The following is a 21,747-nucleotide window of genomic DNA, read 5'->3' as shown; positions in this document are numbered from 1 at the left end:
AAATTTGCATACAGCACAATATACAGCTTGATGAGTCACACAGAAACAAAATGCTGAATATTTCCTTGACCTTGGAGAGTTCACTGGCATTCTCTTCCCAGTCCACATTCCTCAGAAGTAACCATTTAGCACGATTCCTGGGATGTTTGTCACTTTTAAAATGTCAGTACAATCAGATACTTTGAAATAAAAGCCGGAAGTTCATGCTTTCAAGGCAGTTGTAAGCAGTGTAGCTCCTCAAGCAGAAGTTACCAAGAGGCACCCACTGGGCACCCCAGTGTTGGGCAGCCACTTGGAAGGGCCCCACCCCTTCTTTACCCTGCTCCTCATCCAGCCCACGTGGGGTCTTTCAGAGGGCAGGTGTGTTGCCGGAGGACTGGAGATGTAAAACACCAGGAAGGCCAGCCCCCTCCCCAGAGCCCTTGGCCTCATGGGGCAGGGAGCAGCCCAGTTCGACACAAAGAGCAAGCGAAAGGGGTGAGAAGAGGAAGGAGGAAGAGTCCCAATTAATCTCGGGTCAAAATACCCACTGTGCCCATGGTTTTCCAATTTCAGTATGAACAGTGTCACCTGGGAACTTCGTTAAATGGCAGATCCCAGATCAAGTTCACCAAGCAGGGCACTCCGGCAGATCTGGGGTGGGCCGAGGAGCCTACAAGTCCCACAAGGGCCTCTGTAATGATAACACATCGAGAAACACTGAGCTAGGGTTTGGGACGTTTAAACTCAGATGTGAGAGAGTATGAGTAGGGTTAGACATGGAGTTGGAAAGATGAGAAGCAGGTACGGTTCCCCGAAGAGAAAGATGGACAGAGAGACCTGGGGTCACAAAAGGAGACCCAGGAGACATCTGCACCCAGGAGACATTTCACAAAACCAGGTAAGAAAAGGAGCCCAGGGAAGGGGCTGCATGGGGGAAACCAAGGCCCAGAAACCACGGGTAACATGAGTGCTTTCCAAGTCCGGCATATGAAAGTTGTGCTTCCCCAACCACTTTTAAGGCAATATTTTGCTATGAGGCTCATTCTGTCTATGAAATGGCTCTGAGCTTGGATTCTCCCTAAAGGGCACCCAGGAAGCTTTTTAAAAACACACTCTGGCCTGAGTCCCAGCTGAGATTCAGATTTCGTTGTTTTGGGGCTGGGCCAAGGCTCCTGGTAGACACTTGCCAGTGAAGTGCGGTGTGTGGCCAGGTCGACAACGACACCATCAGAAGCAGCAAAGCAAGGCTGCGAACACAAGTTGTTGAAACATTAAAAAAAAATGTGATTTATGCTGACCTTTGTATTCCCCTAGGGCAATGAAACAAAGGGAAAAAAGCAACCACAAAGGAAAAGGAAGGTGAGAAGGTGACATGAAAACCCACCCATCTTAAGGAGTAACTTCCAGAGAAAGCACAAATGTCACGATAAGAAGGGAGAAGAGGACACAAAGTCCCTGGGGCCTTCAGAGAGAAAAGAAAAGAACCCCCGATGGGGAGGAACAGGACGTGAGAAGTGACACAGTCAACCTCCGTCACCAGTCACACCTTGTCCTACTACTTGATATCCTCCTTAAAAGGGAGGCGACCAAGTGGGAAGATGCTCCAGCAGCTCCAGCACTCATCATGGAACAAATGTGGGCTCTCGCACACATTGTGTCACCAAAGCTCCGTGTCCATCATCATTAAAATGCAGCTAATCCTGTCTTCCTCATAGGGTGCGTGCGAGGATAACTAGGACAAACAGGTGTAATGCGCCAGCTTAGTGCCAGGTGAGGAGATGCCAACCAGCATCCTCTTCCCTTGACCCATCTGGAATGCCAACTCTGATGAGAAAGGCACGGCTTAGAAGCGGAGTGCTCCCCCTTTTTCATCAGCATTCACCTCTCAAGGAGGCAATCACGGGGAAAACGCAATGCCCTAGTCCCCGCATGGTGGCACCCGAGGCTGGAACTCTGAGCACATGTTTCAAGTTGGAATCAGGCAACAGGGGCTTCTGCCGCACCCCGCACTGCAAGCACCCACGTTGGTCTCCGCGGATGCACTGGGTACACCATTCCCCACCCACACCACTGAGTCTTTGGGGAAAGTGGTCAAACACAAATTCTTGCAATGGAATGCAAATCGGTCACAAATTGACACCTGCCTGAATTTGTTTTAACAAATTGTCTCTGTTCTTTCCACTGAAATCACACCCAGCATTAAGTGGTGCCATGTCTGATTCCCATGGATAATTTCTAAATTCTTGTTGTTTCCAAACAACATCTTCACACACATTTTCCACAAAATAACACTTACAATAATAAAAGCACAGTATTTAAGCCTCCCCCAAAAGGTCAAGTTTTGATTTTCCTTGAGTCTAGCATTCAGTGTTTTCAGTACTCATCAGTATCAAAAACACAAGATAGTTTCCTGCCTACCGTCAGGTATGAACAATTACTAACTGCAAACGAAAAGCAACAGTGGGGTCCAATGGCACAAAACCCCAATTTTTCTCTTCATGCCTAGATCTTAGTGTCGCAGGACCAGGACTCTCAATGGTTGGAGGAAGGGTCTGGATATACTGCCGGCCTGCACAGGCACAAGTCGGCTGAGCTCTCCAGAAGCAAAGCCTGGATCCAGAAGCCAACCGAAGGTAGGAGGTACAGGCAGGTCAGAGGGAACCTTGAGTCCAAAGAAATGAACCAAGCCTAAGGATTGGGAAGGGGCTTGTTCAATAGATTCAGAAAGAAGAGGCCCAAGTCAAGAGGCATCCACAAGGGAGACAGTCAACAAGCTGGTCCAAAGGAGAACAGGAGGTCATAGAGGGTTATGAACCATGACAGAGGCTATTTGCTCTCCCCTGCAAAAATATTTAATATGTGTATGTTCAGCTCCAGCCTCGCTGGAGCCAGTCAATACTGCTAATACTGATCCAATCCCCTTCCCATTCAACCACCCACCCAGTGCAAGGGCCAGGCAGGGAGGGGCCCCACTGTTCAGTCAAGGGGGCTGCGCTGGGCTGGAAGGCAAAAAACACCACGTCTAAAAGAAAGGGTCAGAAATACACTGGGTTCTTAATCCACTTAAGCCGGATACAATCACAAAAACAGAGACAAGACCCCAGAAAGCAGGGGTGGGCCTCTGGAGGTCTTGCCAATGCATTTCTCAGAGGAGCTGAGAAGATGGCAGGTAGCAGGACACAAAGGGAGTGCACCTCATAAGCTAAGGTCCACAACACAAGACAGAGCCCACGTGCCTCAGAACACCAACGTTTCCTAATGCGTCTGACACTGTAAATTGCTTCCTGCTTCAGTGTAGATGCTGAAGTACATGGAAAAACAGTCTCAAGTTTCAAAATGCCCAACTTTGGGAAAATAGCCTGAACCAAACTCAACATCCACCCACGTCCCTTCAAAGCAATGAAAATGCAATTCACATATTTTTGAAGTTTATCAAGTGAAATAATTCCTTTGAGAACATTCTCATTAGCTCTGGTGTCCTTTATCTCACTCTGGTCCCACAGTCCGAGCATGGTTTATATACTTCCAGGACAGGAACAGCACAGTGACACTCCAACCGTGACCCCTGTGACATGTGGCTTTTTCTACTGTCACTTGTGGTCCTTTCAGACTTGTCGTTCCTTGATTCAGTTCTTCTCTAACAGCCTCAGCAGAGCACACAGCATTCTAATGACCAGTCTGGGTTCGTACTTCCTGAGTGGCCCTCCTAGCCAGGCTTGGCTCCTGGGTGCTAAGGATGCAACAGTGAGAAGGCCCCCACTCTCAGAGAGCTTGGTGAGGACCACCAAGCAAGCGCAAACAACAGAATGTCAAGGTGGCAGCTCTATGGGATGGAGAGGTCGAGAAGGCCTCTCTGAGAAGGTCTCTGTAGGGTGTCTGTCCCTGAGTGAAGGTGGGAAGAGCCAGGCACATCTCTGTAGGAAGTAGGTTCCCCAAAGGGGGAAAGACAAGCGCCCAGGCTGCTTGAGCAACAATCTCTTCCCAGATTTCGATAAGTAAGCCTGCCACACAGAGCTTTGATTTGCAAAAACCCACATGTTTTTTCTGGAGTTAAGTATACTAATAAACAATCAGACTATGGTCCCAGAGTGAAAATTAATGGACACACTTGAATTCCTATCTTTGAGCCATATGATGCCAAATCAAATTCTTGGAAGAGGCCTGGAGAGTCAATCACATGTCTTTTGGAGCACGAAAACATTTTTTCCCCCCACACAAAACCAAGTAATTTGGACTGAATTTTACTGAATTTTACTTGGTCTTCAAAGCAAGACTGAAAGCCCCAGCAGTGGCATTCAGTCTCTAGAGTATAGACTTCTGATTCTAAGAAACTCCACGAGCTGGGGTTTCCTATCCATCTCAGGGACGGGTATTTCCAGGATGAAACAGCAGATTGTGGGAAAAGAACAGAGAAGTCAGGAGTCTGCCAGCTCAATGTCGTCCCGCTCATACAGCCGCGCTGTTTTGATTGAAATGAATTCCAAGAGGAACAGATGGACCATACTGGAGTTTCAACAAAAAAGAGCCAAGTGCATCTGATTGTTCAAACTGCCATTTGTCACCATCGAGCCCCTCTTTGCCCTTAATTTCTGAATGACTGGGCAGCCACCTTCCCCCTGGGAGGGGCCCTCTGTCCACCCAGGGGGGCAGCACCTTCCACCCCACGTGCACATCACACAGCCGGTGCCAAACGCTCAGTGCTGGTGGTCAGCCATCTGGGTCCCCACCCGATTCTCCCTCCTGGGAATCTGGAGCTAGGTCTAAAGCACTTTTTCCCAGATACTGTCTTTTCCTCAAGAAAAACAACACAGCAGAATTTCCAATGTGCTTTTATTTCTAAAATCAGCACAAGAAAAGGCATCTGAGAGGAATGTAGCTTAAAATAAATTATATAGGGAATTAGTGCTAAAAGGCTGTAGAGTTTCTATGTCGAGTTTAGGGTGATGAGGAAGTTTTAAACATGGATAATGGTGATGATTATACACGCTGCAAATGTAATTAATGCCACTGAACTAGATACTTAAAAAGGTTAAAGTAGTCAATTTTATGTAATTTATATCTACCGTAAAAAACACAAACACACAACCATGACAACAGCAGAAAACCCAAACTCCAGGTCAAAAAAATATGTTACGTATTCATTCATTCGCCTTTCAGCTCCCATTGGGACACCGGCCCCGGAGACCATCATGGCCAATCTCTCGGGTGGCCACCGGAACGGAAAACCACGAAGGGAATGCAGCATCACAGGTGTTAGACAGACAGACACAACAGCAGCAGAATTAAAGACAACATCGGTACTCCAAAAACCAGGCTGTATATTGTTTTAGGGACATACTTTGCTGCTCAACTTGCCTGCAAAAACATTATTTTGATAAACTTTGCATCATCACAAACATTCCATCTTTAAACATAAACATACGGACAAGCTAAAATACAAAATTAAAAAAGGACTATTGACATGTTCTTAGGCGGAACCACATGACATTGCCGATATTCAACGCTCTCCTCCCACAGAGATGGCAATTTCACACAGTTCAACCCGGGCCCGCAGGTTAACTTGTTGGAAGCAGCAGCTGCAATGCACGGGACACCTGCGGCTTGAGAGGCCACAGGGGCCAAAAGACAAACAATCCAGGTTACTTTCCTTTTCAGAAAAAATGGGTGAGATTTCTCCCAAATGCATGCATTAATATGAAAATGTGTTCCTTCACAAAGAGAAAAAGAGATTTAAAAGTTTGAGAAGGGGATAAAGACCTACTTAAAAAAAAAAAAAAAGCAAAAGCCAAGGGGGCCTGGGTGAAAGAAAGAGGCCAGGGGTTAAGGACCGGGAAGTACAAGCTGGCAGTCCCAGAACCGCCACGGGGAAGTAACACAGGCACAGGAACTGCAGTCAACAGTATTGTAGCAACTGTGTGTGGAGCCACCTGGGGCGCTGGGACTATCGTGCAGATAGATATGTATGTAAAGTATGACTGTCTAACCACTGAGCTGCACACCCAAAACCAATATAAAATAAAATTGAGAAAAAAAAAAAAAACAAGCACGAGAATTATATCCAGGATAGCTGACTAGAAAGAATCTGTCCTGTTGTCCCAGAATTCGGACTTTAACCCTGAGAGTCCAAGAATCCTAATGGCACTACTCTTTCATCTCTGTATTGTCCTCCATACTCCTCCTTCTCCATCTTCATCCCTTTAGGTGTCTCCCCTCCACCACCATCCATAGCCTGGAGGCTCCCTCCTGGGCTGAAAGCTGCCCCGGGGCCCCAGGTGGTTCCCTCCTGCTGGCACCCTCACCCGAGGGCAGGGCCAACTGCTGCTCACATCCCGCGGGCTCCCGCAGGAGGAGGGGACGGGACAGTCCGCTTTCCCCAGGCAGCTGCCTCTGCCAACAGCTGGCTCTGCCTGTGAAGCCTGGAATGCGGCTCCCTGGCTGCTGAAAAGCGCGGGCATTGCTGGGCCCGTGGGGCCAGTTTGCACAGTCAGCTTCCTTCCAGATGCAATGTTTCACTTGGCTAAGATACCTGGGATCCACCACTTCCCTTCGGCAGTCAGATCGGACTTGTTCCTGGCTGTGGTTGAAATCACGGAGTTTCGTTGTCCAATTCCTGACAATTTGTGGGTCCTGGTGTTATGTGGAGCTCTGCAGTGGGAGACAGACAGACGTGCTGGGCAGTCCCCAGCACTCAACAGGCCAGAGGGCAGATTTCTCCAGGATGCAGAGTGGACACACATGGTGTGTGGAGAGGTCAAAAGGCTGCCCACATCTGCACAACATTCACGGGACACAAAAAGAAACCAATGGGGGCAAAAAGGAGCAGGGGTGGGAGGAGGGGAGGCAAAAATAAAAAAAGAAAAAAGCAACTGGCTAGGGCAGAAAGTATGTGCAAATGAACAATAACAACAACAACAAAAGTGATGAAAAATCACTATACTAACCCATTATCAAGTTTCACAAAATTGGGTCCATCTTATATTAATTCCAACAAGTCAAAACCAGAAGGTCAAATAAAAAGTGTTAGAGCTAGCTTTCAATGGGAGATGTGATTATAAATAATTAGGACTGTGTTTCCCATGTGGCCTGGGGAAGCCTTTCTTGGGGGATGACTTCAAAGAGCCTGGCAATCTAATAGCCTTTCCGTGGATTAATAGAATGGGAAGAATAACTTTGAAAACAAAGTCTAATTATGCTTGTTGCAAACAAAAAAGCAAAGGGCGTGGAGGAGGGCATCTACTCGCTGATTGGGGTGATTAAATCTCCTGCCAGCAAAATATTTCAGAAGACCTCATACAGAGACAGTGCACAAAGAAAACCCAGCAAAAATCACTGCATGCAGTAATCGTCTGAAGTTTATGGGCTAAGCTAAATAACTACCCTTTAAAATACAATTAGGTAAACTGATCTCTCTCTAAGCTATTTCAGAGCAATCAAATTAGTCTCTTTTTAGAAAAGATAATAGTTCACTCTCAAAGTGAGAAATCTAATTTAGAACTTACTACTTAGGTCTACAGTGTGCCTAAAGGTGTTACAGTGATCGCCTGTGTGCCTCATGAATGTTCCAGAGAAGACATTCTTGGGTAAGAAAGGGTCAGATTGGAAGACGGCACTGGACAAGAGCTGATCGTTTCGCCACATCTGCACCCTGCAGAACTGTGGTGCCCTTTCATGCGGATCTTCTAAGTCTCTGCCCAGAGCTTGTTATCTGAGATGCGAGTGAGTGACTTCGGCTTCGGGGCATGTGCTGGCCTGCCCATGTGCGGCATCCTCCTGAGGCCACAACTGTGCAGATTTCTCAACCAAGCCTGTCACTTGCACATTTCTTTTTCTGTCTGCAAATACTTTCCCGTGAACGTAACGTAAATTATGAGTCCAAGAGGACTAGTTCAGTCCTCCATATTTCTAGGACCATCCTATAGTAATCAGAATTTTCACGTAGAATGGAATTTTAAATGAACTTTAAAACTATCTCCCGGAACAAAGAAAAAGAGAACAGCCTGAATAAATGTGCAAAATTCTCGAGACTGAATGAAGTAAGAAGCACACCGTGACAAAAACAAGGTGGGGCACGGAAACTGGAGGGAGGTGGGGAGGGCTGGGCGGGGGGATGGGATGGGAGTAAAAGGCAGAAAACTGTACTTGAACAATTAAAATTTAAAAAAAATGAAAATTATTGTGGGAATTAAACAAGAAAATAAAAGTGTCTAATGAGTACCATAAAAAATTTTAAAAAGAAAACACACCCTTTTGTGCTGTCACCAAACAACACCACACCATGATCTCCTGGGATCTCCGAGGTTCCAGGCTAGGATTTTAGTTACACAAGGCTCTGCTTGGTCTTAACACTAAATAAGATTTTATTTATTTACTTTTAGTATTTATTAATTTGAGAGATAAACATCGATCGGCTGCCTCCCGTGCGCACCCTGACCAAGCAAGGATGGAACCCGAGACCTAGGTATGTGACTCGACCGAGAATCAAACCCATACCTTTTAGTGCACAGGACAACACTCCAACCGAGCCTCACCCACCAGGGCTAAACAGGGTTTCTAAAACTACTTTTTAACCCACCTGAGGATTATTACACTACAGTCAGCACCACCCTGGCCACACTCAAGGTAAAATGGTTGTTGGAAAGAAGGGCACCAAGAAAAGAAAAGCCTTGAAAGGCCAAAGAAATATTTTCCAGCTTCTGTAAAGCCCTCCTCGTCTTTATCCTTGTTTCCTGCAGGGACAGTCCTGGTGAGGCATGTGGGAGGTTTGAGAGTACTTCCCCCACCTTTACGGTAGGCACCCATGACCGTAAGGTGACTTTCAGGAGTGTCTTCTAAATCCTCGCGACTCAGACAGGGCCCAAGAACCAGCAGCAACAGCATCACTTGGCGGGGGCGGGGGCCTGTGAGAAAGGCAAGACCCCAGGCCAAACCCCAGACGTGCCAATCAGAACTGGCATCTGAACAAGACTCCCATGTGATTTGTGGACAGTGAGGTTTAAGGCCTCTAAACCAAAAGGTTTCAGAGAAGTTATATTTTGGCAACATAAAAATTTCACCGAAACTGTTTTTTAAAAATACAGAAAAATGCCCATTTGACAGGTTTTACCTGTGACTATCTGACCTCTAACACTAATATCTTTTGTGTGCATGTGTGCTAAAATATATATATGAATATAAAATTCACCATCTTACCCATTTTTTTAAAGATTTTACTTATTTATTTTTAGAGCGAGGGGAAAGGAAAGAGAGAAACTCAATGTGCGTTTGCCTCTTGTATGCCCCCTACTGGGGACCTGGCCCAGGGCGCGTTTTTAAGTGTACCATTCACTGGCATTAAGTCCATTCACATTGTTGTGCAAGCTTCACCACCATCCATCCCCACAACTTTCTCATTTTCTAAAACTGACATTCTGTACCCATTAAACAACAAAGCCCCATTCCTCTCTGCCCCCAGAAATACTGATTTTTAACATGCTTCAATAACATATCAGTTTGGGTTGAAATTAGCCAATGCCTGGAAAAGTCACCATACACGGGCTTGACTAGGACAAGGCCACGCTCTGCATCTTTGACCCTGATTCCTTCAAGAATTTATTCTGGGTCAGTTAGAAAGCGGGCGTTCCTGTCCTGGGCACCAGGACCAGATAATGAATTTTTCCTGATCTTCAGGGACCTCGACCCTGTGCTCCACAGGGAACTTGTGACCCAGGAGGAAAATGAGGTCAGGGGAGAAAGAAGCTAGGGTCATTTGGCCACTGCTGGAGTTTGATCCCAGTCTGAGCCCAACTGTTTCAATTTCGCGTCTTTTCTCAGGGTGTCCAAACTTTTGGCGTCTCTGGGCCACACTGGAAGAAGAGTTGTCTTGGGCCACATATTAGATACACAAACACTAACAAAACCAAAAAACTCTCACAATGTTTTAAGTAAATTTACATACAGTTTTGTGTAGGGCCACAGGTTGGACACCCCTGTAGCCTTGCAATCCCTACACAAATCACCCAGAGAATTACACTTGTTAGACTTGGGAATGACTGGGCAGACAACATAAAGACCAAGTATTTGAAGACCAGTTGAAGATTAGAAGTCTCAGTTGAGATTTGTTTTCATGTTTAAGTACAGGTTACTCTGGTTTCATTTTTTTCTAAAACGAAAAACCCACAATCCAAACCCACAGTCTATAAATACTGTGGAGAGCAAACAGACCCGAGGCCTTGCCCATCCCATTCCACTGCCCCAGCCTCACCGAGAGCTGCCCATCCACTGGGGCTGGCAGGGTCTTCACCTGGCACGGGCTACTGGCATAGCCTGTCAGAGGCATGGCACTGAAATGCTGCTGAAGGTGCCACATTAGAAACCTCTGCCAAGCAAAGCGTAGATTGAAATAGAAAGTATCTTAGAACGTTCGACTATGAAGCAAAATAAGCCAGTCACAAAAAATGGCAAATACTGTATGATTCCGCTCATATGAAGCGTGTGAAACAGCCGAAGTCACAGAGACAGCAGGTAGAAAGGGGGTTAACGAGGCCTGGGGGAGCAGAAACGGGGAATGCGCGTTCGAGGGGCACAGGGCTCCGGTATTACAAGACGAAGAGGCAGTTCTACAGCTCTGCCACAGAACAGTGTGAGTCTCCTTGGCATTAAAAGATTAAGTCAACAACAACCACAAAATGGAATTTCTAATTCCATTACAAATCTATTTTACAATACCTTTAGGAACAGTTATGTCAAATCAGGTACACTGACTAAGTCTTGTTTCCTTTTTTATATCATCATGAGAAGTATGCACAGGGCCTGAAAGGGACTGAACTCGTGGCGACAGTGAGAAGGGAACACAGGAAGAGTCAAGGCAAGACCAAAAAATGCTGACCAGTTCTGTCTGCATGGGAACTAAAAACATTAGCGCAGGGCCTGACCCTTAAGCTCAGCAGAAGTCATTGAGTCAGCCCTTCGTTCCTAGGTCATACAGCGCTGCCTGGGAACCTGATGGGCATCAGTGCAGAGCCCACACCAGGGAGGCCGTTAGACGGGGAGCTCTCGGCCACCTCCTCCTGAACGCCCCGCCCCCAATCTGCGCCTACAAAACACGGCTGCATCTTCACCACCAGATAAATACTAAAGAGCCATTCAAGGCTCCAATAAAAAAGAAACTGAGGAATTGGAAAATAGCCTGGTGAATCACTTCTCATTAAGCCAAGGAATGAAAAAGGCATCCACCACGGGGACCATCCGGGCTAAGAGGCTGTGAGAACCCAGTAGCCTGTCTGCCTCAGACTGCACAACACTGACCCTGCAGCTTCCCTTCTCTGCACAGCTTACAGACGAGAGTCAGAAACCGTCCGTTTTAAATACTGGCATGTGGCATCCTTTTATTTCTTTAGGCCTAAATTTCGATACGTGCCTCTGAGGGGGAGAACCATTTGTGATATTAAACTCAGTTTCCTTAATAAAATGGAGAAACAGGGCTCCTTTCACAATCAGCCAAATATAGTTGCCCCTTGAACAACGTGTTAGGGGCACCAACCCCCTGCACTGTCAGATCTGCATTTAACTTTTGACTCCCTCCAACCTTTACTAATAGCCTACTATTGACCGGAATCCTTACCAATAGCATAAATAGACTATTAACACATATTTTGTAATGTTTATATGCATTATATACTGTGTTCTTACAATAAAGTAAGCTAGAGAAAAGTGTTATTAAATTGTAAGAGAAAATTCATTTAAAATATTTATGGGAAAAAAATCCACATGTAAGTGGATCCATGCAGATCAAACCCGTATTGTTCAAGGGTGAACTGTACAATCAATGAGTCAGCTTCTGGATTCACATGACATTCCTGTTTCCAGTGATGCGGCTTTTCATTTGTTTTACACTAAGAAAAGGAGAACCAGGAGCAGCGGAATTCCCACAGACAGAAGGAACTTCTCCGCTTGCTTAACAGGGTGGACAAGGAAGCTCAGGTGGAGGGTTTGGTCGGTCTGATTCCTACAGGGATCAGGCCACCACCACACTACACCCTCACTGGCATGCCGGTGTTTCCAATATGCTGTGCAGGTTTTAGAACTTTCAGGGCAAGTGGTAATGAAGCCCACTAGCAAGTATCCGTGCATTCAGACTTTTCCTCAAGCCGCTTGCATTCCATGCATGTGCTTCTCGGGCAAGATCCCCAGGAAGGAGACCGGCTGGGTGGAGTGCTCTTCTGTCCCGCGCTGGTCGGGGCACTTTCTGTGCTCCATGCGGGCGCACGCTGTTGCTTCTCGCACACAGTGGGGGTGAGCGCTACACGTTCCTTTTGGAATTTTGTTTTGCCACTTAGAAAAAAATGTTTAAGGTTTGGGGAGCGGGGTGGGGCGGGGGGCGTCAGCACACACGCCCTCATGTAAGACTCTCTAAGGAAGGCGAACACAGATGTCACAAAGCCAATGGGACTCGTGCTCACCTGCCCATAGTCGGTCCGGAAGACGACGACACCCTCAGCACAGGAGTTTACAGTACTCGGAAAATGCTGGCCGTTTTCTCTCAGCCAGACCCGTGTTCCCTGTGAACAGAGCAAACAAGATTGAATGGTGAGTTTAGCCTGCATTTTGTGGCAAGACACCACTACCTTCAAGATTACTATGACCACGACATTCCTTTAAAAGAAAAACTTTTTGAAACCCAAATGTTCTTCTCAAGCAAAGAATGACTCTGCAGAAGGCATCATCCATTGGCTTTACTATAGAAAAGTGTGGCTGAGAGAGAGTCACTGGATAGAGAGCAAAGAAGGGATTAAGAAAATTATAGTATGTATGCTACTGAGTGCAACTGACATAGAAATTATCTCATTTCATTTGCAAACACCTGTTGTGGCAAATACTATTACCACGCCCACTTTGCAGATGAAGAAGTAGAGGCCTAATGGTAAAGTAACTGCCCAGTATCACAAGACTGAGAACTCAGTCCCAGGCAGAAGAATTCCAGAAACCACAAACTGACCCGGGTTACTACTCTGCTCCACCCCAAGTTAAGAACCCTTCGGGCCCTAGGAGTTCCCATTGCCCAGGTCCACGCCCGATGCATTTGCCCACTTGGACCTGGGAGGGCATCAGAACACTCCACTGACTTCCTACGTGGAGCAAATCGGTGTGCCAAGTGGACTTTCCAAGAGAGGAACTAACTTTTTAGCAAGTATCAGAACCCAATTCACTGGTAAGAATTCTGGTAGGATTCCATCAGACACCTAATGCATTCCAAAGTCTGAGGTTGTAACCCAAACAATAACTTCCAGATCCCATTGTTTCAACCAATGGCATGTTAGGTGGCATTGATTTCATTTCCACTTTTTATTTCCCCACTGGACAAATAAAATAATAAACATATTTTTAGCTTTCAATGCTGAATATCTTCTTCCTTTGATTTCACCACATAAAATCTATTTATTTCCAAGGATGAGTGGTAAAAAAAAGTTTGAAGAAATTACTAGGTATTCACTGGTCATCCCAATTATAAAGAATTATCTTTCTGATATATGATGTATGCCCACGTGATGGGCTGCTTCAGTATCTCATCAAATTAATTCTACAATTGTATTAACGCCAACAAAAATGAAACTGGAAATAATATACCGAAATTATCACCTAAAATAGCACTTAAACGAAACAGCTTTTTATAGAATTTTCAACCTTATTTTATTGGCCTCCTTAATTTTTGCTTTGATTTGAAATATTAAGTGAAATATTTACAATACACTGGTTATGGTATGTTCAACTTCCAGGTTAAGGGGTTACGACTGCACTGTTAACAGAGAGCTGGCAGGAAATAAGAAAAAGAGAAGTAAACTCATCTCTTTATGGTACTTTTGCAAAAACAGCAGCTTCTGGCAATGGAGGGCCCTGAGGTAGTTGTCCCGGTCACACATGCTAAAAGCCTCAATGACACTCTTGGCTAATGCTCGGTGGGACAGGAACCTCCTCCCCTGAGAGGAACCCGAAGCTCAGAGCCTGGATCCTCACCTGTGGTAACACAGTGAGTGACCAAGCCAGGTCTCAAACCTCCCCAACTCCTGCTCGCATGCTCTTTCCATACACCACACCAACTCTGTCCGCCTCCTTTAAGTAATCCATAAATAAATCAAGTGCATTAACAGATCAGTCAACAATTAAAATATAACACAGAGGTCCCTTTAAGTGGCCAGTTGTCACACACAACCATTTCCTGCTCTCTCTCACCTTCCTAGGAGGAAAAATTTAAGAAAATATAAAAATCGCAATTAAGTTACTCCCTCCACGCCATCTTTGACCCTGTTTAAAACACTCCAGCCAGGACACCAGCCACGTGCTGTTACACCGTTCCTCAGGATGCCCAGTAAGTTACCTTAGTTCGATGAAAGCATCTGGCGCCAGCTAACTAGACAGAGTCTCTGGAAGGAGGGGAACCTAGGGGCGGGGTCCACATGTGCGTGGGATTCTACAAGCACTTCCAAGAAGATCAAGGTGACGGAGGCCTCAGGCTGAAAGGGCACTGGCTTGTGTTCCCTGTAACTCACTCATGTGACTGATTCCCCCTGGGAGTTCTGCAGCTCTCCTAGCAACCCCTATTTTACCCCCCACAAGGCCCCTCCCCAAGGGTACCCCATGTCTCATTGTTATGGGAATTTTAAGTTGTTAACCCATCCTTCTTTTGCCACCCCCTCCAAAGAGAGGTTGAAATCCTGCACGATTAAGGTGGAAAAGAACATCAGAAATGAGTTATGAAGTGTTTCTCTATAAATCCTGAAGTCTGCTTATTCCAAGAACACACATAACAGCAACAGTGGTGAGTTCCCATCTCCACAAGAGTGAGTGCCTCTGATGCCCACTTCAGGCTGAGGTGCTGGACACACCCAGAAACAGTGAGGACCAACTATCTGTCAGTCCTGATTCTTTATTAGCAAACAGCTGCTTCCAAAAAGAACATTTACTGCAGGCCTCCTCTAAGGCTGCTCTCTCAAATATCATTCCAGACCAAACCGCACTATTAGTAATGCTTGAGAAAGATTTCCAAGGGCCTCAGCTACTTTTTTCATCTTCTTTTTAATGCACACATTGGAGACTGCAACATTTGGAAGCTTTGGAACACATACACCCACGCACGCACACATATGCATGAGCACACACCCACATTCAAATAGCAATGTTCAAAGTCTCATAAGGTGAGGACTTTTATCGTGAAATAATTCAGTGGACCTCCATCCCAGAATCCTGGATCCAAAGCATTGTTCCCTATGATCACCACTTGCATCATTTGAATCAAAAAGGATTTCATATACACATTTCCCAATTATTAAAATCATCTATTTAGTAAGGATAAATTAAGATTTTAGTATAAAACATTACTGAATTAATATAAATTGTCACCAGGATTACTATGAACCTCAGGACTCCCAGAAGCTATAAGGCATGCAGCTTCTTTTACTTGAGTTTTGTTGTGTTTCTTTTTATCTTTTCATTTGAAAGTGCTACGAAGCCATTTGTTGACACAGTCGTATATGATCAAACACACAGTTCGACTTCCTGAGTCCCAAGGTCTTTCTCAACAGGTGTGAAGGGTTGCTGATAAGCAAGTTTTATGACATCCAGCCCTGAAAAGCAAATCTAGAGCCCACGGGCCAGTTCCCCTAGACCTACCTACAGCAGCTGGCTTCCACAGGTAGGACGGGAAACATTAAAAACTCCCTTTGTTCTTGGACAAAGTTTAAACTGGCAATTTTCATAAAATCAGAATTGCAAAGTAAAACCGTTGCAATGAATATTTTTTACAGACTGTTTCCTGGTCATTCCTGTGCTGCCCCAAACCTTCCACTCCCCCCTTCTACTAGAACAGAACATCTGTGCCCAGACCCAGAAAAGGGGCCACCCACAGGTACCTGAAAATGAAGTCACAAGCAGACATTTACCAGACCATCCAAGTTTGAGTGGGAAAGAAAAATTTGCCCACCATATGCAAACCATTATATCCTGTCATTGTTAAATAAGCCTGGTAATTTAATGTACAATGCAGGCATATGCAGAAAGCTCACAATTTGAGTAAAATATGCCTTTGTAAGAAGATAGAACAAGTTCAACCATAACATACATATTTTATTAAAGACTTGGGCACGTTTTCATCTTAATCTCTGAGATGGATATGTGTTGGATTTAACCCCAAGAAGTTTTCTGCACATGCTCCCAGGAACAGTTTTATACTATAAAGCTCTTGCACATAAATCTCCTTCTCCTCTGATCTTCACAGCAATGCTGTAAGATAGGGAGCGAGAAATCCCATCCCTTCTCAAAAGTGAGGTTCACAGGGGTTCCACTTTCCACTGCCAACAAGTGATTTCTTAGCTATAATAAAAAAGACCGACTGTAGCAAGTGTTGGTGACAATGTGGAGAAAGTAGTCAGGATGTAAAACAAAGATGTTGCCACATAATCTTACCATATGTCCCAACAATTTCAACTGCTAGATATCTATCTACTCAACGGAGAATTTTTTAACAGCCTTGCATGTAAATATTCATAGCAGCATTATTCATAATAAACACTAGAAATCACTCAAATGTCCATCAATTGGTATAAGGACAAAATGTGATAAATCCCTCCAGTAGAACTCCAGTAATAAAATGATTCACCAATAGAATCCTCAAATAAAGATATATCTCAAAAACATCATGTGAAAAGAAAGAGGCCACACACAAAAGAGTATATATCATAGGGTTCCACTTACATGAAGTTTTCAGAAGAGACAAAGCTGTGGACCAGAAAGTAGAACAGCTGCCTGGTGCTAGGGATGGGAGGGACACTGACTGCGAACGGGGGAAATGGAACACTGGGGAATGATGGAACTGTTCTAAAACAGTATGAACGCACTAAAACTCATTCAATTGTGCACCTATAATGGGTGCATATTATTGTATGTAACTATATTTTGGTAGTTTCAAATCATTTAAAAAATTAATTTCTGCCCTGGCTGGCGTAGCTCAGTGGATTGAGCACGGGCTGGGAACCAAAGTGTCCCAGGTTCGATTCCCAGCCAGGGTACATTCCTGGGTTGCAGGCCATGACCCCCAGCAACCACACATTGATGTTTCTCTCTCTCTCTCTCTCTCTCTCTCCCCCCCCCTTCCCTCTCTAAAAATAAATAAATAAATCTTTAAAAAAAAATTAATTTCTTAGCTTATATTACCTCCATTGTACATGAACATGCTTAACCATTCCCCATAGGAAAAAAAACAATCATGTTTCTATAATTGAGTGACAGAGATATCACAAAACATACAAAAAAATAAGCCCATAACAATTCATTGTAAGGGTGTGTTAAAACTCAGAGTTCTGTGTTGAATTCATTAAGTCCCTGCTCTCCGCTCACATAGACCAAGGACCTCAGACGCCACACGAGACTTGCCCAAGGTAATCCGAAGGTGAGGTGAAGACTGCGTAACTGTCTCATGGACTCAATCATAAACCCCCAGCCAACCGCCTGGGACTTGCAGTGCCTCCCTGGGCAAGGAAGTTTACCTGGCTTCTTCCTCCTACCAGGGCTATGTGAGGCGGTTACACAAAGCTGAAAATATTTATACAAAACTGGTCCTTTGCACACAAATGCTTACTATTACCTACTCTCAGGTAAAGGACATAAAAAACAAAATCACCATAGAGATTTCAACCTCCTATTGCCCTTTGAAAACTATATTTCTCTTCTGATTTTAAAATTGATTTTCGTGAACTTTGAAAAAATTAAGTTTAAAAGTAAGGTAGGAAAATAACCCTAAGAAGAGAAAATGAACTTTAAAAACCATGATGCGTGACATATTCTAATTACAGATTCATGGACAAGAGAATATTTCTTAGCAAACACACAACTCAGTCTCAGACCTAGGAAAGGGCACCACACCGATTCTGTCCCACCACCGCTCACTTGGCCTGTGCTAAGCACCGTGGCTCCAGATTCTCCAGCAACCTACGTGACAAAGTCACAATTTGGTCCTGAAATGTGATCTGCCTTCTTCTTTTTTTTTGGAAGACGAAAAGGCCAAATAATTTTGTAAAGGATAAATTAAAAAGACCATATAAATCTGGAGTAAATCGATTAGCCAAAAGAAAGTTCTTACCCTTTTTCTTTCTTAAATCCTCACCTAAGCATGTTTGATTTTATAGAAACAGGAAGGGAGAGGTAGAGAGAGACAGGTGTGTGCGTGTGAAAGAGAGAGAGACAGAGACAGAGATACATCAGTGTGAAAGAGAAACGTCAACTGGTTGCCTCCCATATGCACCCCAACCAGGGATCAAATCTGCAACCCAGGTATGTGCCCTGACCGGGAATCAAACTTGCAACTTTTTGGTGCATGGGATGATGCTCCAACCGACCGAACCACCTGTCCAGGGCAAGAAAGTTGTTATTTTTGTGCCTGTAGTGACTTAGTAAGGAAGCAACCTGGCTTAGCTGTCTCATGTGGAAGGCTGGGGTCGGGGCTGGGGGGCGGGCGGTGTCCATGTTGTGAATGGTACTGAATTCCAGAAACTAGATGTGGATCATACATTATAGTACTGAGGATTTAAATAGCACCTTTTCTCCTGTTTATTTTTAATTGAGATATAAATGACATAACATTATATTAGTTCCAAGGATCCAACAAAATGAATTGTATTTGTGTACACTGCAAAATGATCACCACTAAGCATCTAGTTAACAACCGTCACCACACAGTTACAAATTTATCTTCTTGTGATAAGAATTCCTAAGATCTACTCTCTTAGCACATGTCAAACACACAGTCCAGTGTTACTAACCATGGTCACCAGGCTGTGCTTTGCATCCCTGGACTTGTAACTGGACGCTTGCATCTTTTGACCCTTGTTACCCATTTCTCCCGCCCCCACTTCTGGCAGCCACCGATCTGTCCTCTGCACCGATCGGTTTGGCTTCTTTTTTTTTCGGCTTCCACATTTAAGTGAGATCTCTCCTCTCTTACTGTCATTTTTTTCCTCTGTTGGAAGGAGGAACACCTTTTCAACTTAGCAGATGTTATTTTTTTCCTAATCCGTATTACTAACGTCTACTTCAAAGGACATGGAGATGGCTTTTATAAGATTCAAAGTTCCAAAACTGGCTTCTCAACCTCGGCATTACTGCCATTCTGGACAAAGTAATTACATTGGGAGTGAGCGGATGTCCCAGTTGACAACCGCTGATCTAGACTAATACTAAGTTCTGAAGGAGTTTTCAAAACTGTCCACTGTCCAAGACCTGATTAATTGAAAGCAGACTCTGCAGTAAATTCTAGGAAGGTCCACAACCTCCCAAGGTAGAATCAGCCCTGACACAGTATACTTGGGGCAGATCTAACTTCAGTGACTTTAAACAGAGCTCATACAGAAGGGAGGGAGCAACTCTGCAATACGATTTGGCAACAGGATTCAAAACGTTTGACAAACAGAAGGAAAAATGTCCTGGAGGCAACTGGTCTGACGGCAGTGCCGGAGGGACTCTTCTTTTCCTTCTCTCGGTCCACTGGGCTGGGTTCTGTCTGTTTGTTTGTTCAGTGCACTGCAGTGTTCACAAGAAATGACCTGTCATGTTTTTATGCAGATGACGTGACCTGCCCACTGTGCTTTTTCATCTCAGGGGCTATTTCCACCTAAAGTGCTTGCAAACCCCAACACAAAACTCAGAAAGCTTGGAAAGGGTGCAGAGAGGATGAAGAGACAACATAATCACACTACGAAATAAGTATGAAAAATGCAGCGTGAACACAAGCAGAGGGGACAAGAGAATACTGAGGACAGAACCAGGAGGTTTAGAAATTAAAGGCGAAGGCCCAACCTCAGCTTCTCCCCCATGGAGCCAGCCACCACTCAGTGGGGGGGCGTAGAAATAAAGTGAAGAGGGCAGGCGCCACTCTGCCAGAGCCTCCCCACAGCAGTGGGTGGTCCTTTCATCCCTGCTGCACAGCATGCAAACGTGCAGACCCACAACACTGAGTGATCTCCTGACTCATTCCCTCCCGCGTGCGTGACTGCAGGTTTTTAGATCTGAGCCAGCAATCAGTACTGAACAAACTGTATCAGATTCCAAAGAGGAATGCTTCGGGTCAGCCCAGGGACTCTTAGGCTCTAAATGGAACGTGGGCTGGTGCAGGCTCTGTCGTCAAAGGATACAGAACTCAGCTAGGTGCTGAGGCCGGCTGACTGCTGGGGAGGAAAAAGTAATGAAGGGAGGCTCCAGAGAGAAACTGCGGGCATACCGCCCATACTGTCGGAAAGGTGGTGTGAGGACCCCAAGTCTGCACCATTTCACTGTTGACTGTGGGACTGTGATGGTGTTTGTTTTCTATGTAGGCAACCCCACCAACAACAGTGCTGCCCCACCAGACATGATACCACCCCGAAATTCCAGAGAAAAACACTCTGCTTCAGGACTCATAAGCATAAATCACGCCCCCTCAAAAATTTTAGCAAAAGGGTTGGGTTGGTATGCCCAAGGATGGCCTATAGAAATGGCCATCTTTAATGGCATTGCTTTTTAAATAAGAAATGTTTTCAACTAATTGCATCCACAATATATGTGTAGCTTTGGGCTATGTCATCATCAGCATAATTGTTTCTTGGGCTTGCCTGTGGGCCTAGGATCAATTACATCACTATTTTCACAGGAAGACGTGTAGTGTCCCAAACAACTAACTCACAGTATGGTTGTTAACTGAGGCCTATCTGCGTGCATTGCTATAAAGTTCACAGACAATTCACCCCATGTCTTCAGACAGCTCCAGGCTCCAGGGCACTCGTGAGAAGGCTCACACGGCACCAACATCCTTTCCCATTGTCCGAACCCCTAAGGTGACCACTACCAGCTACTGAGAAGGGCGGCTTCCACGCAGAGGACACTGTGAAAACTACATGAAGAGTGGATAGTGGAAAGGGAGAAAAAAGAGGAAAGAAAATGGGAAAAGGTATCACCAACAATAAACTAACCCTTTTTATCTAGCAAAGACTCATCGGCACCCCCCAACTCCCAATTCAAACCAAAACAGAAACAAATGAGGCTGAATGGCAAGCTGCCTAAATTATGAACTTACAATTCATGGTTATAGGGGTCCAACCTGCTAACTGACTCAGTCCTGATTTCATGTTCTGATTTTTGCCTACCTTCCTTGCAATTCCTTGAAAGAGCTTTTCAGTTAAACTACAGTGACCAAATATAATCCAAGAAACAATGTAACACTGAAATTTAACAAAGAGAATGACACTTCTCCAAGCAGCTAAGGCAATCTCAACATTGTAGGAAAGTGAGAATCCAAGGAACGAAAATCGAATGGGCCCATCTATTAGCCAACCAACCATCATGTAGCCAACGCATCTATGTCTGAAACAAAATAGAAAACGGATGTAAACAATCAGCCAACACCTCTAAAACTCATTCAGTTACGCACGTCATTTGACCTCATCTGTCTGTCCGTCTATTCATCCACCCATCATCCACCAGGCCGCCTTCCACAAACCCATGCTTCCCACACATATCTTCTGAGCTTCCTATTTTGCATCAGGCACTATAAAAGATTCAATAGCATATAAAATTGTTCCTGCTCTAAGAGCTTACAATGTATTACAGGTAAACTGTGCCCATTCTAAAACTTTCCCCAGGTAGTCTCTTTCAAGGGGAATAATTCTGTAACGTAAGGAGCAGTAGACCAAGACGAGAGAGAGAGAGAGAGAGAGAGAGAGAGAGAGAGAGAGAGAGAGAAGCAAGGAAACGGAGCAAAGACATGCAAAT

General features: G+C 44.9%; 1 protein-coding gene across 3 annotated transcripts in view; it reads right to left on the bottom strand.

Annotated features, from left to right (window-relative positions):
• MYO10 (myosin X) overlaps positions 1-21,747 on the bottom strand; it is a 192,998-nt gene that overhangs the window by 139,084 nt on the left and 32,167 nt on the right. For all 3 annotated transcript variants that reach the window (XM_036020249.1, XM_028530975.2, XM_028530966.2), the window contains exon 2: positions 12,420-12,518. Coding sequence is in view for 2 of the 3 variants with exons in the window: in XM_028530975.2 (XP_028386776.1) it covers positions 12,420-12,518 (99 nt within the window). In the remaining variant the exon portion in view is untranslated. The remainder of the gene's footprint in view (positions 1-12,419; positions 12,519-21,747) is intronic.

Source organism: Phyllostomus discolor, chromosome 3, assembly GCF_004126475.2.
Source record: "Phyllostomus discolor isolate MPI-MPIP mPhyDis1 chromosome 3, mPhyDis1.pri.v3, whole genome shotgun sequence".
Lineage (NCBI taxonomy): Eukaryota > Metazoa > Chordata > Mammalia > Chiroptera > Phyllostomidae > Phyllostomus > Phyllostomus discolor.
This window is presented reverse-complemented; position numbering and strand designations above follow the sequence as displayed.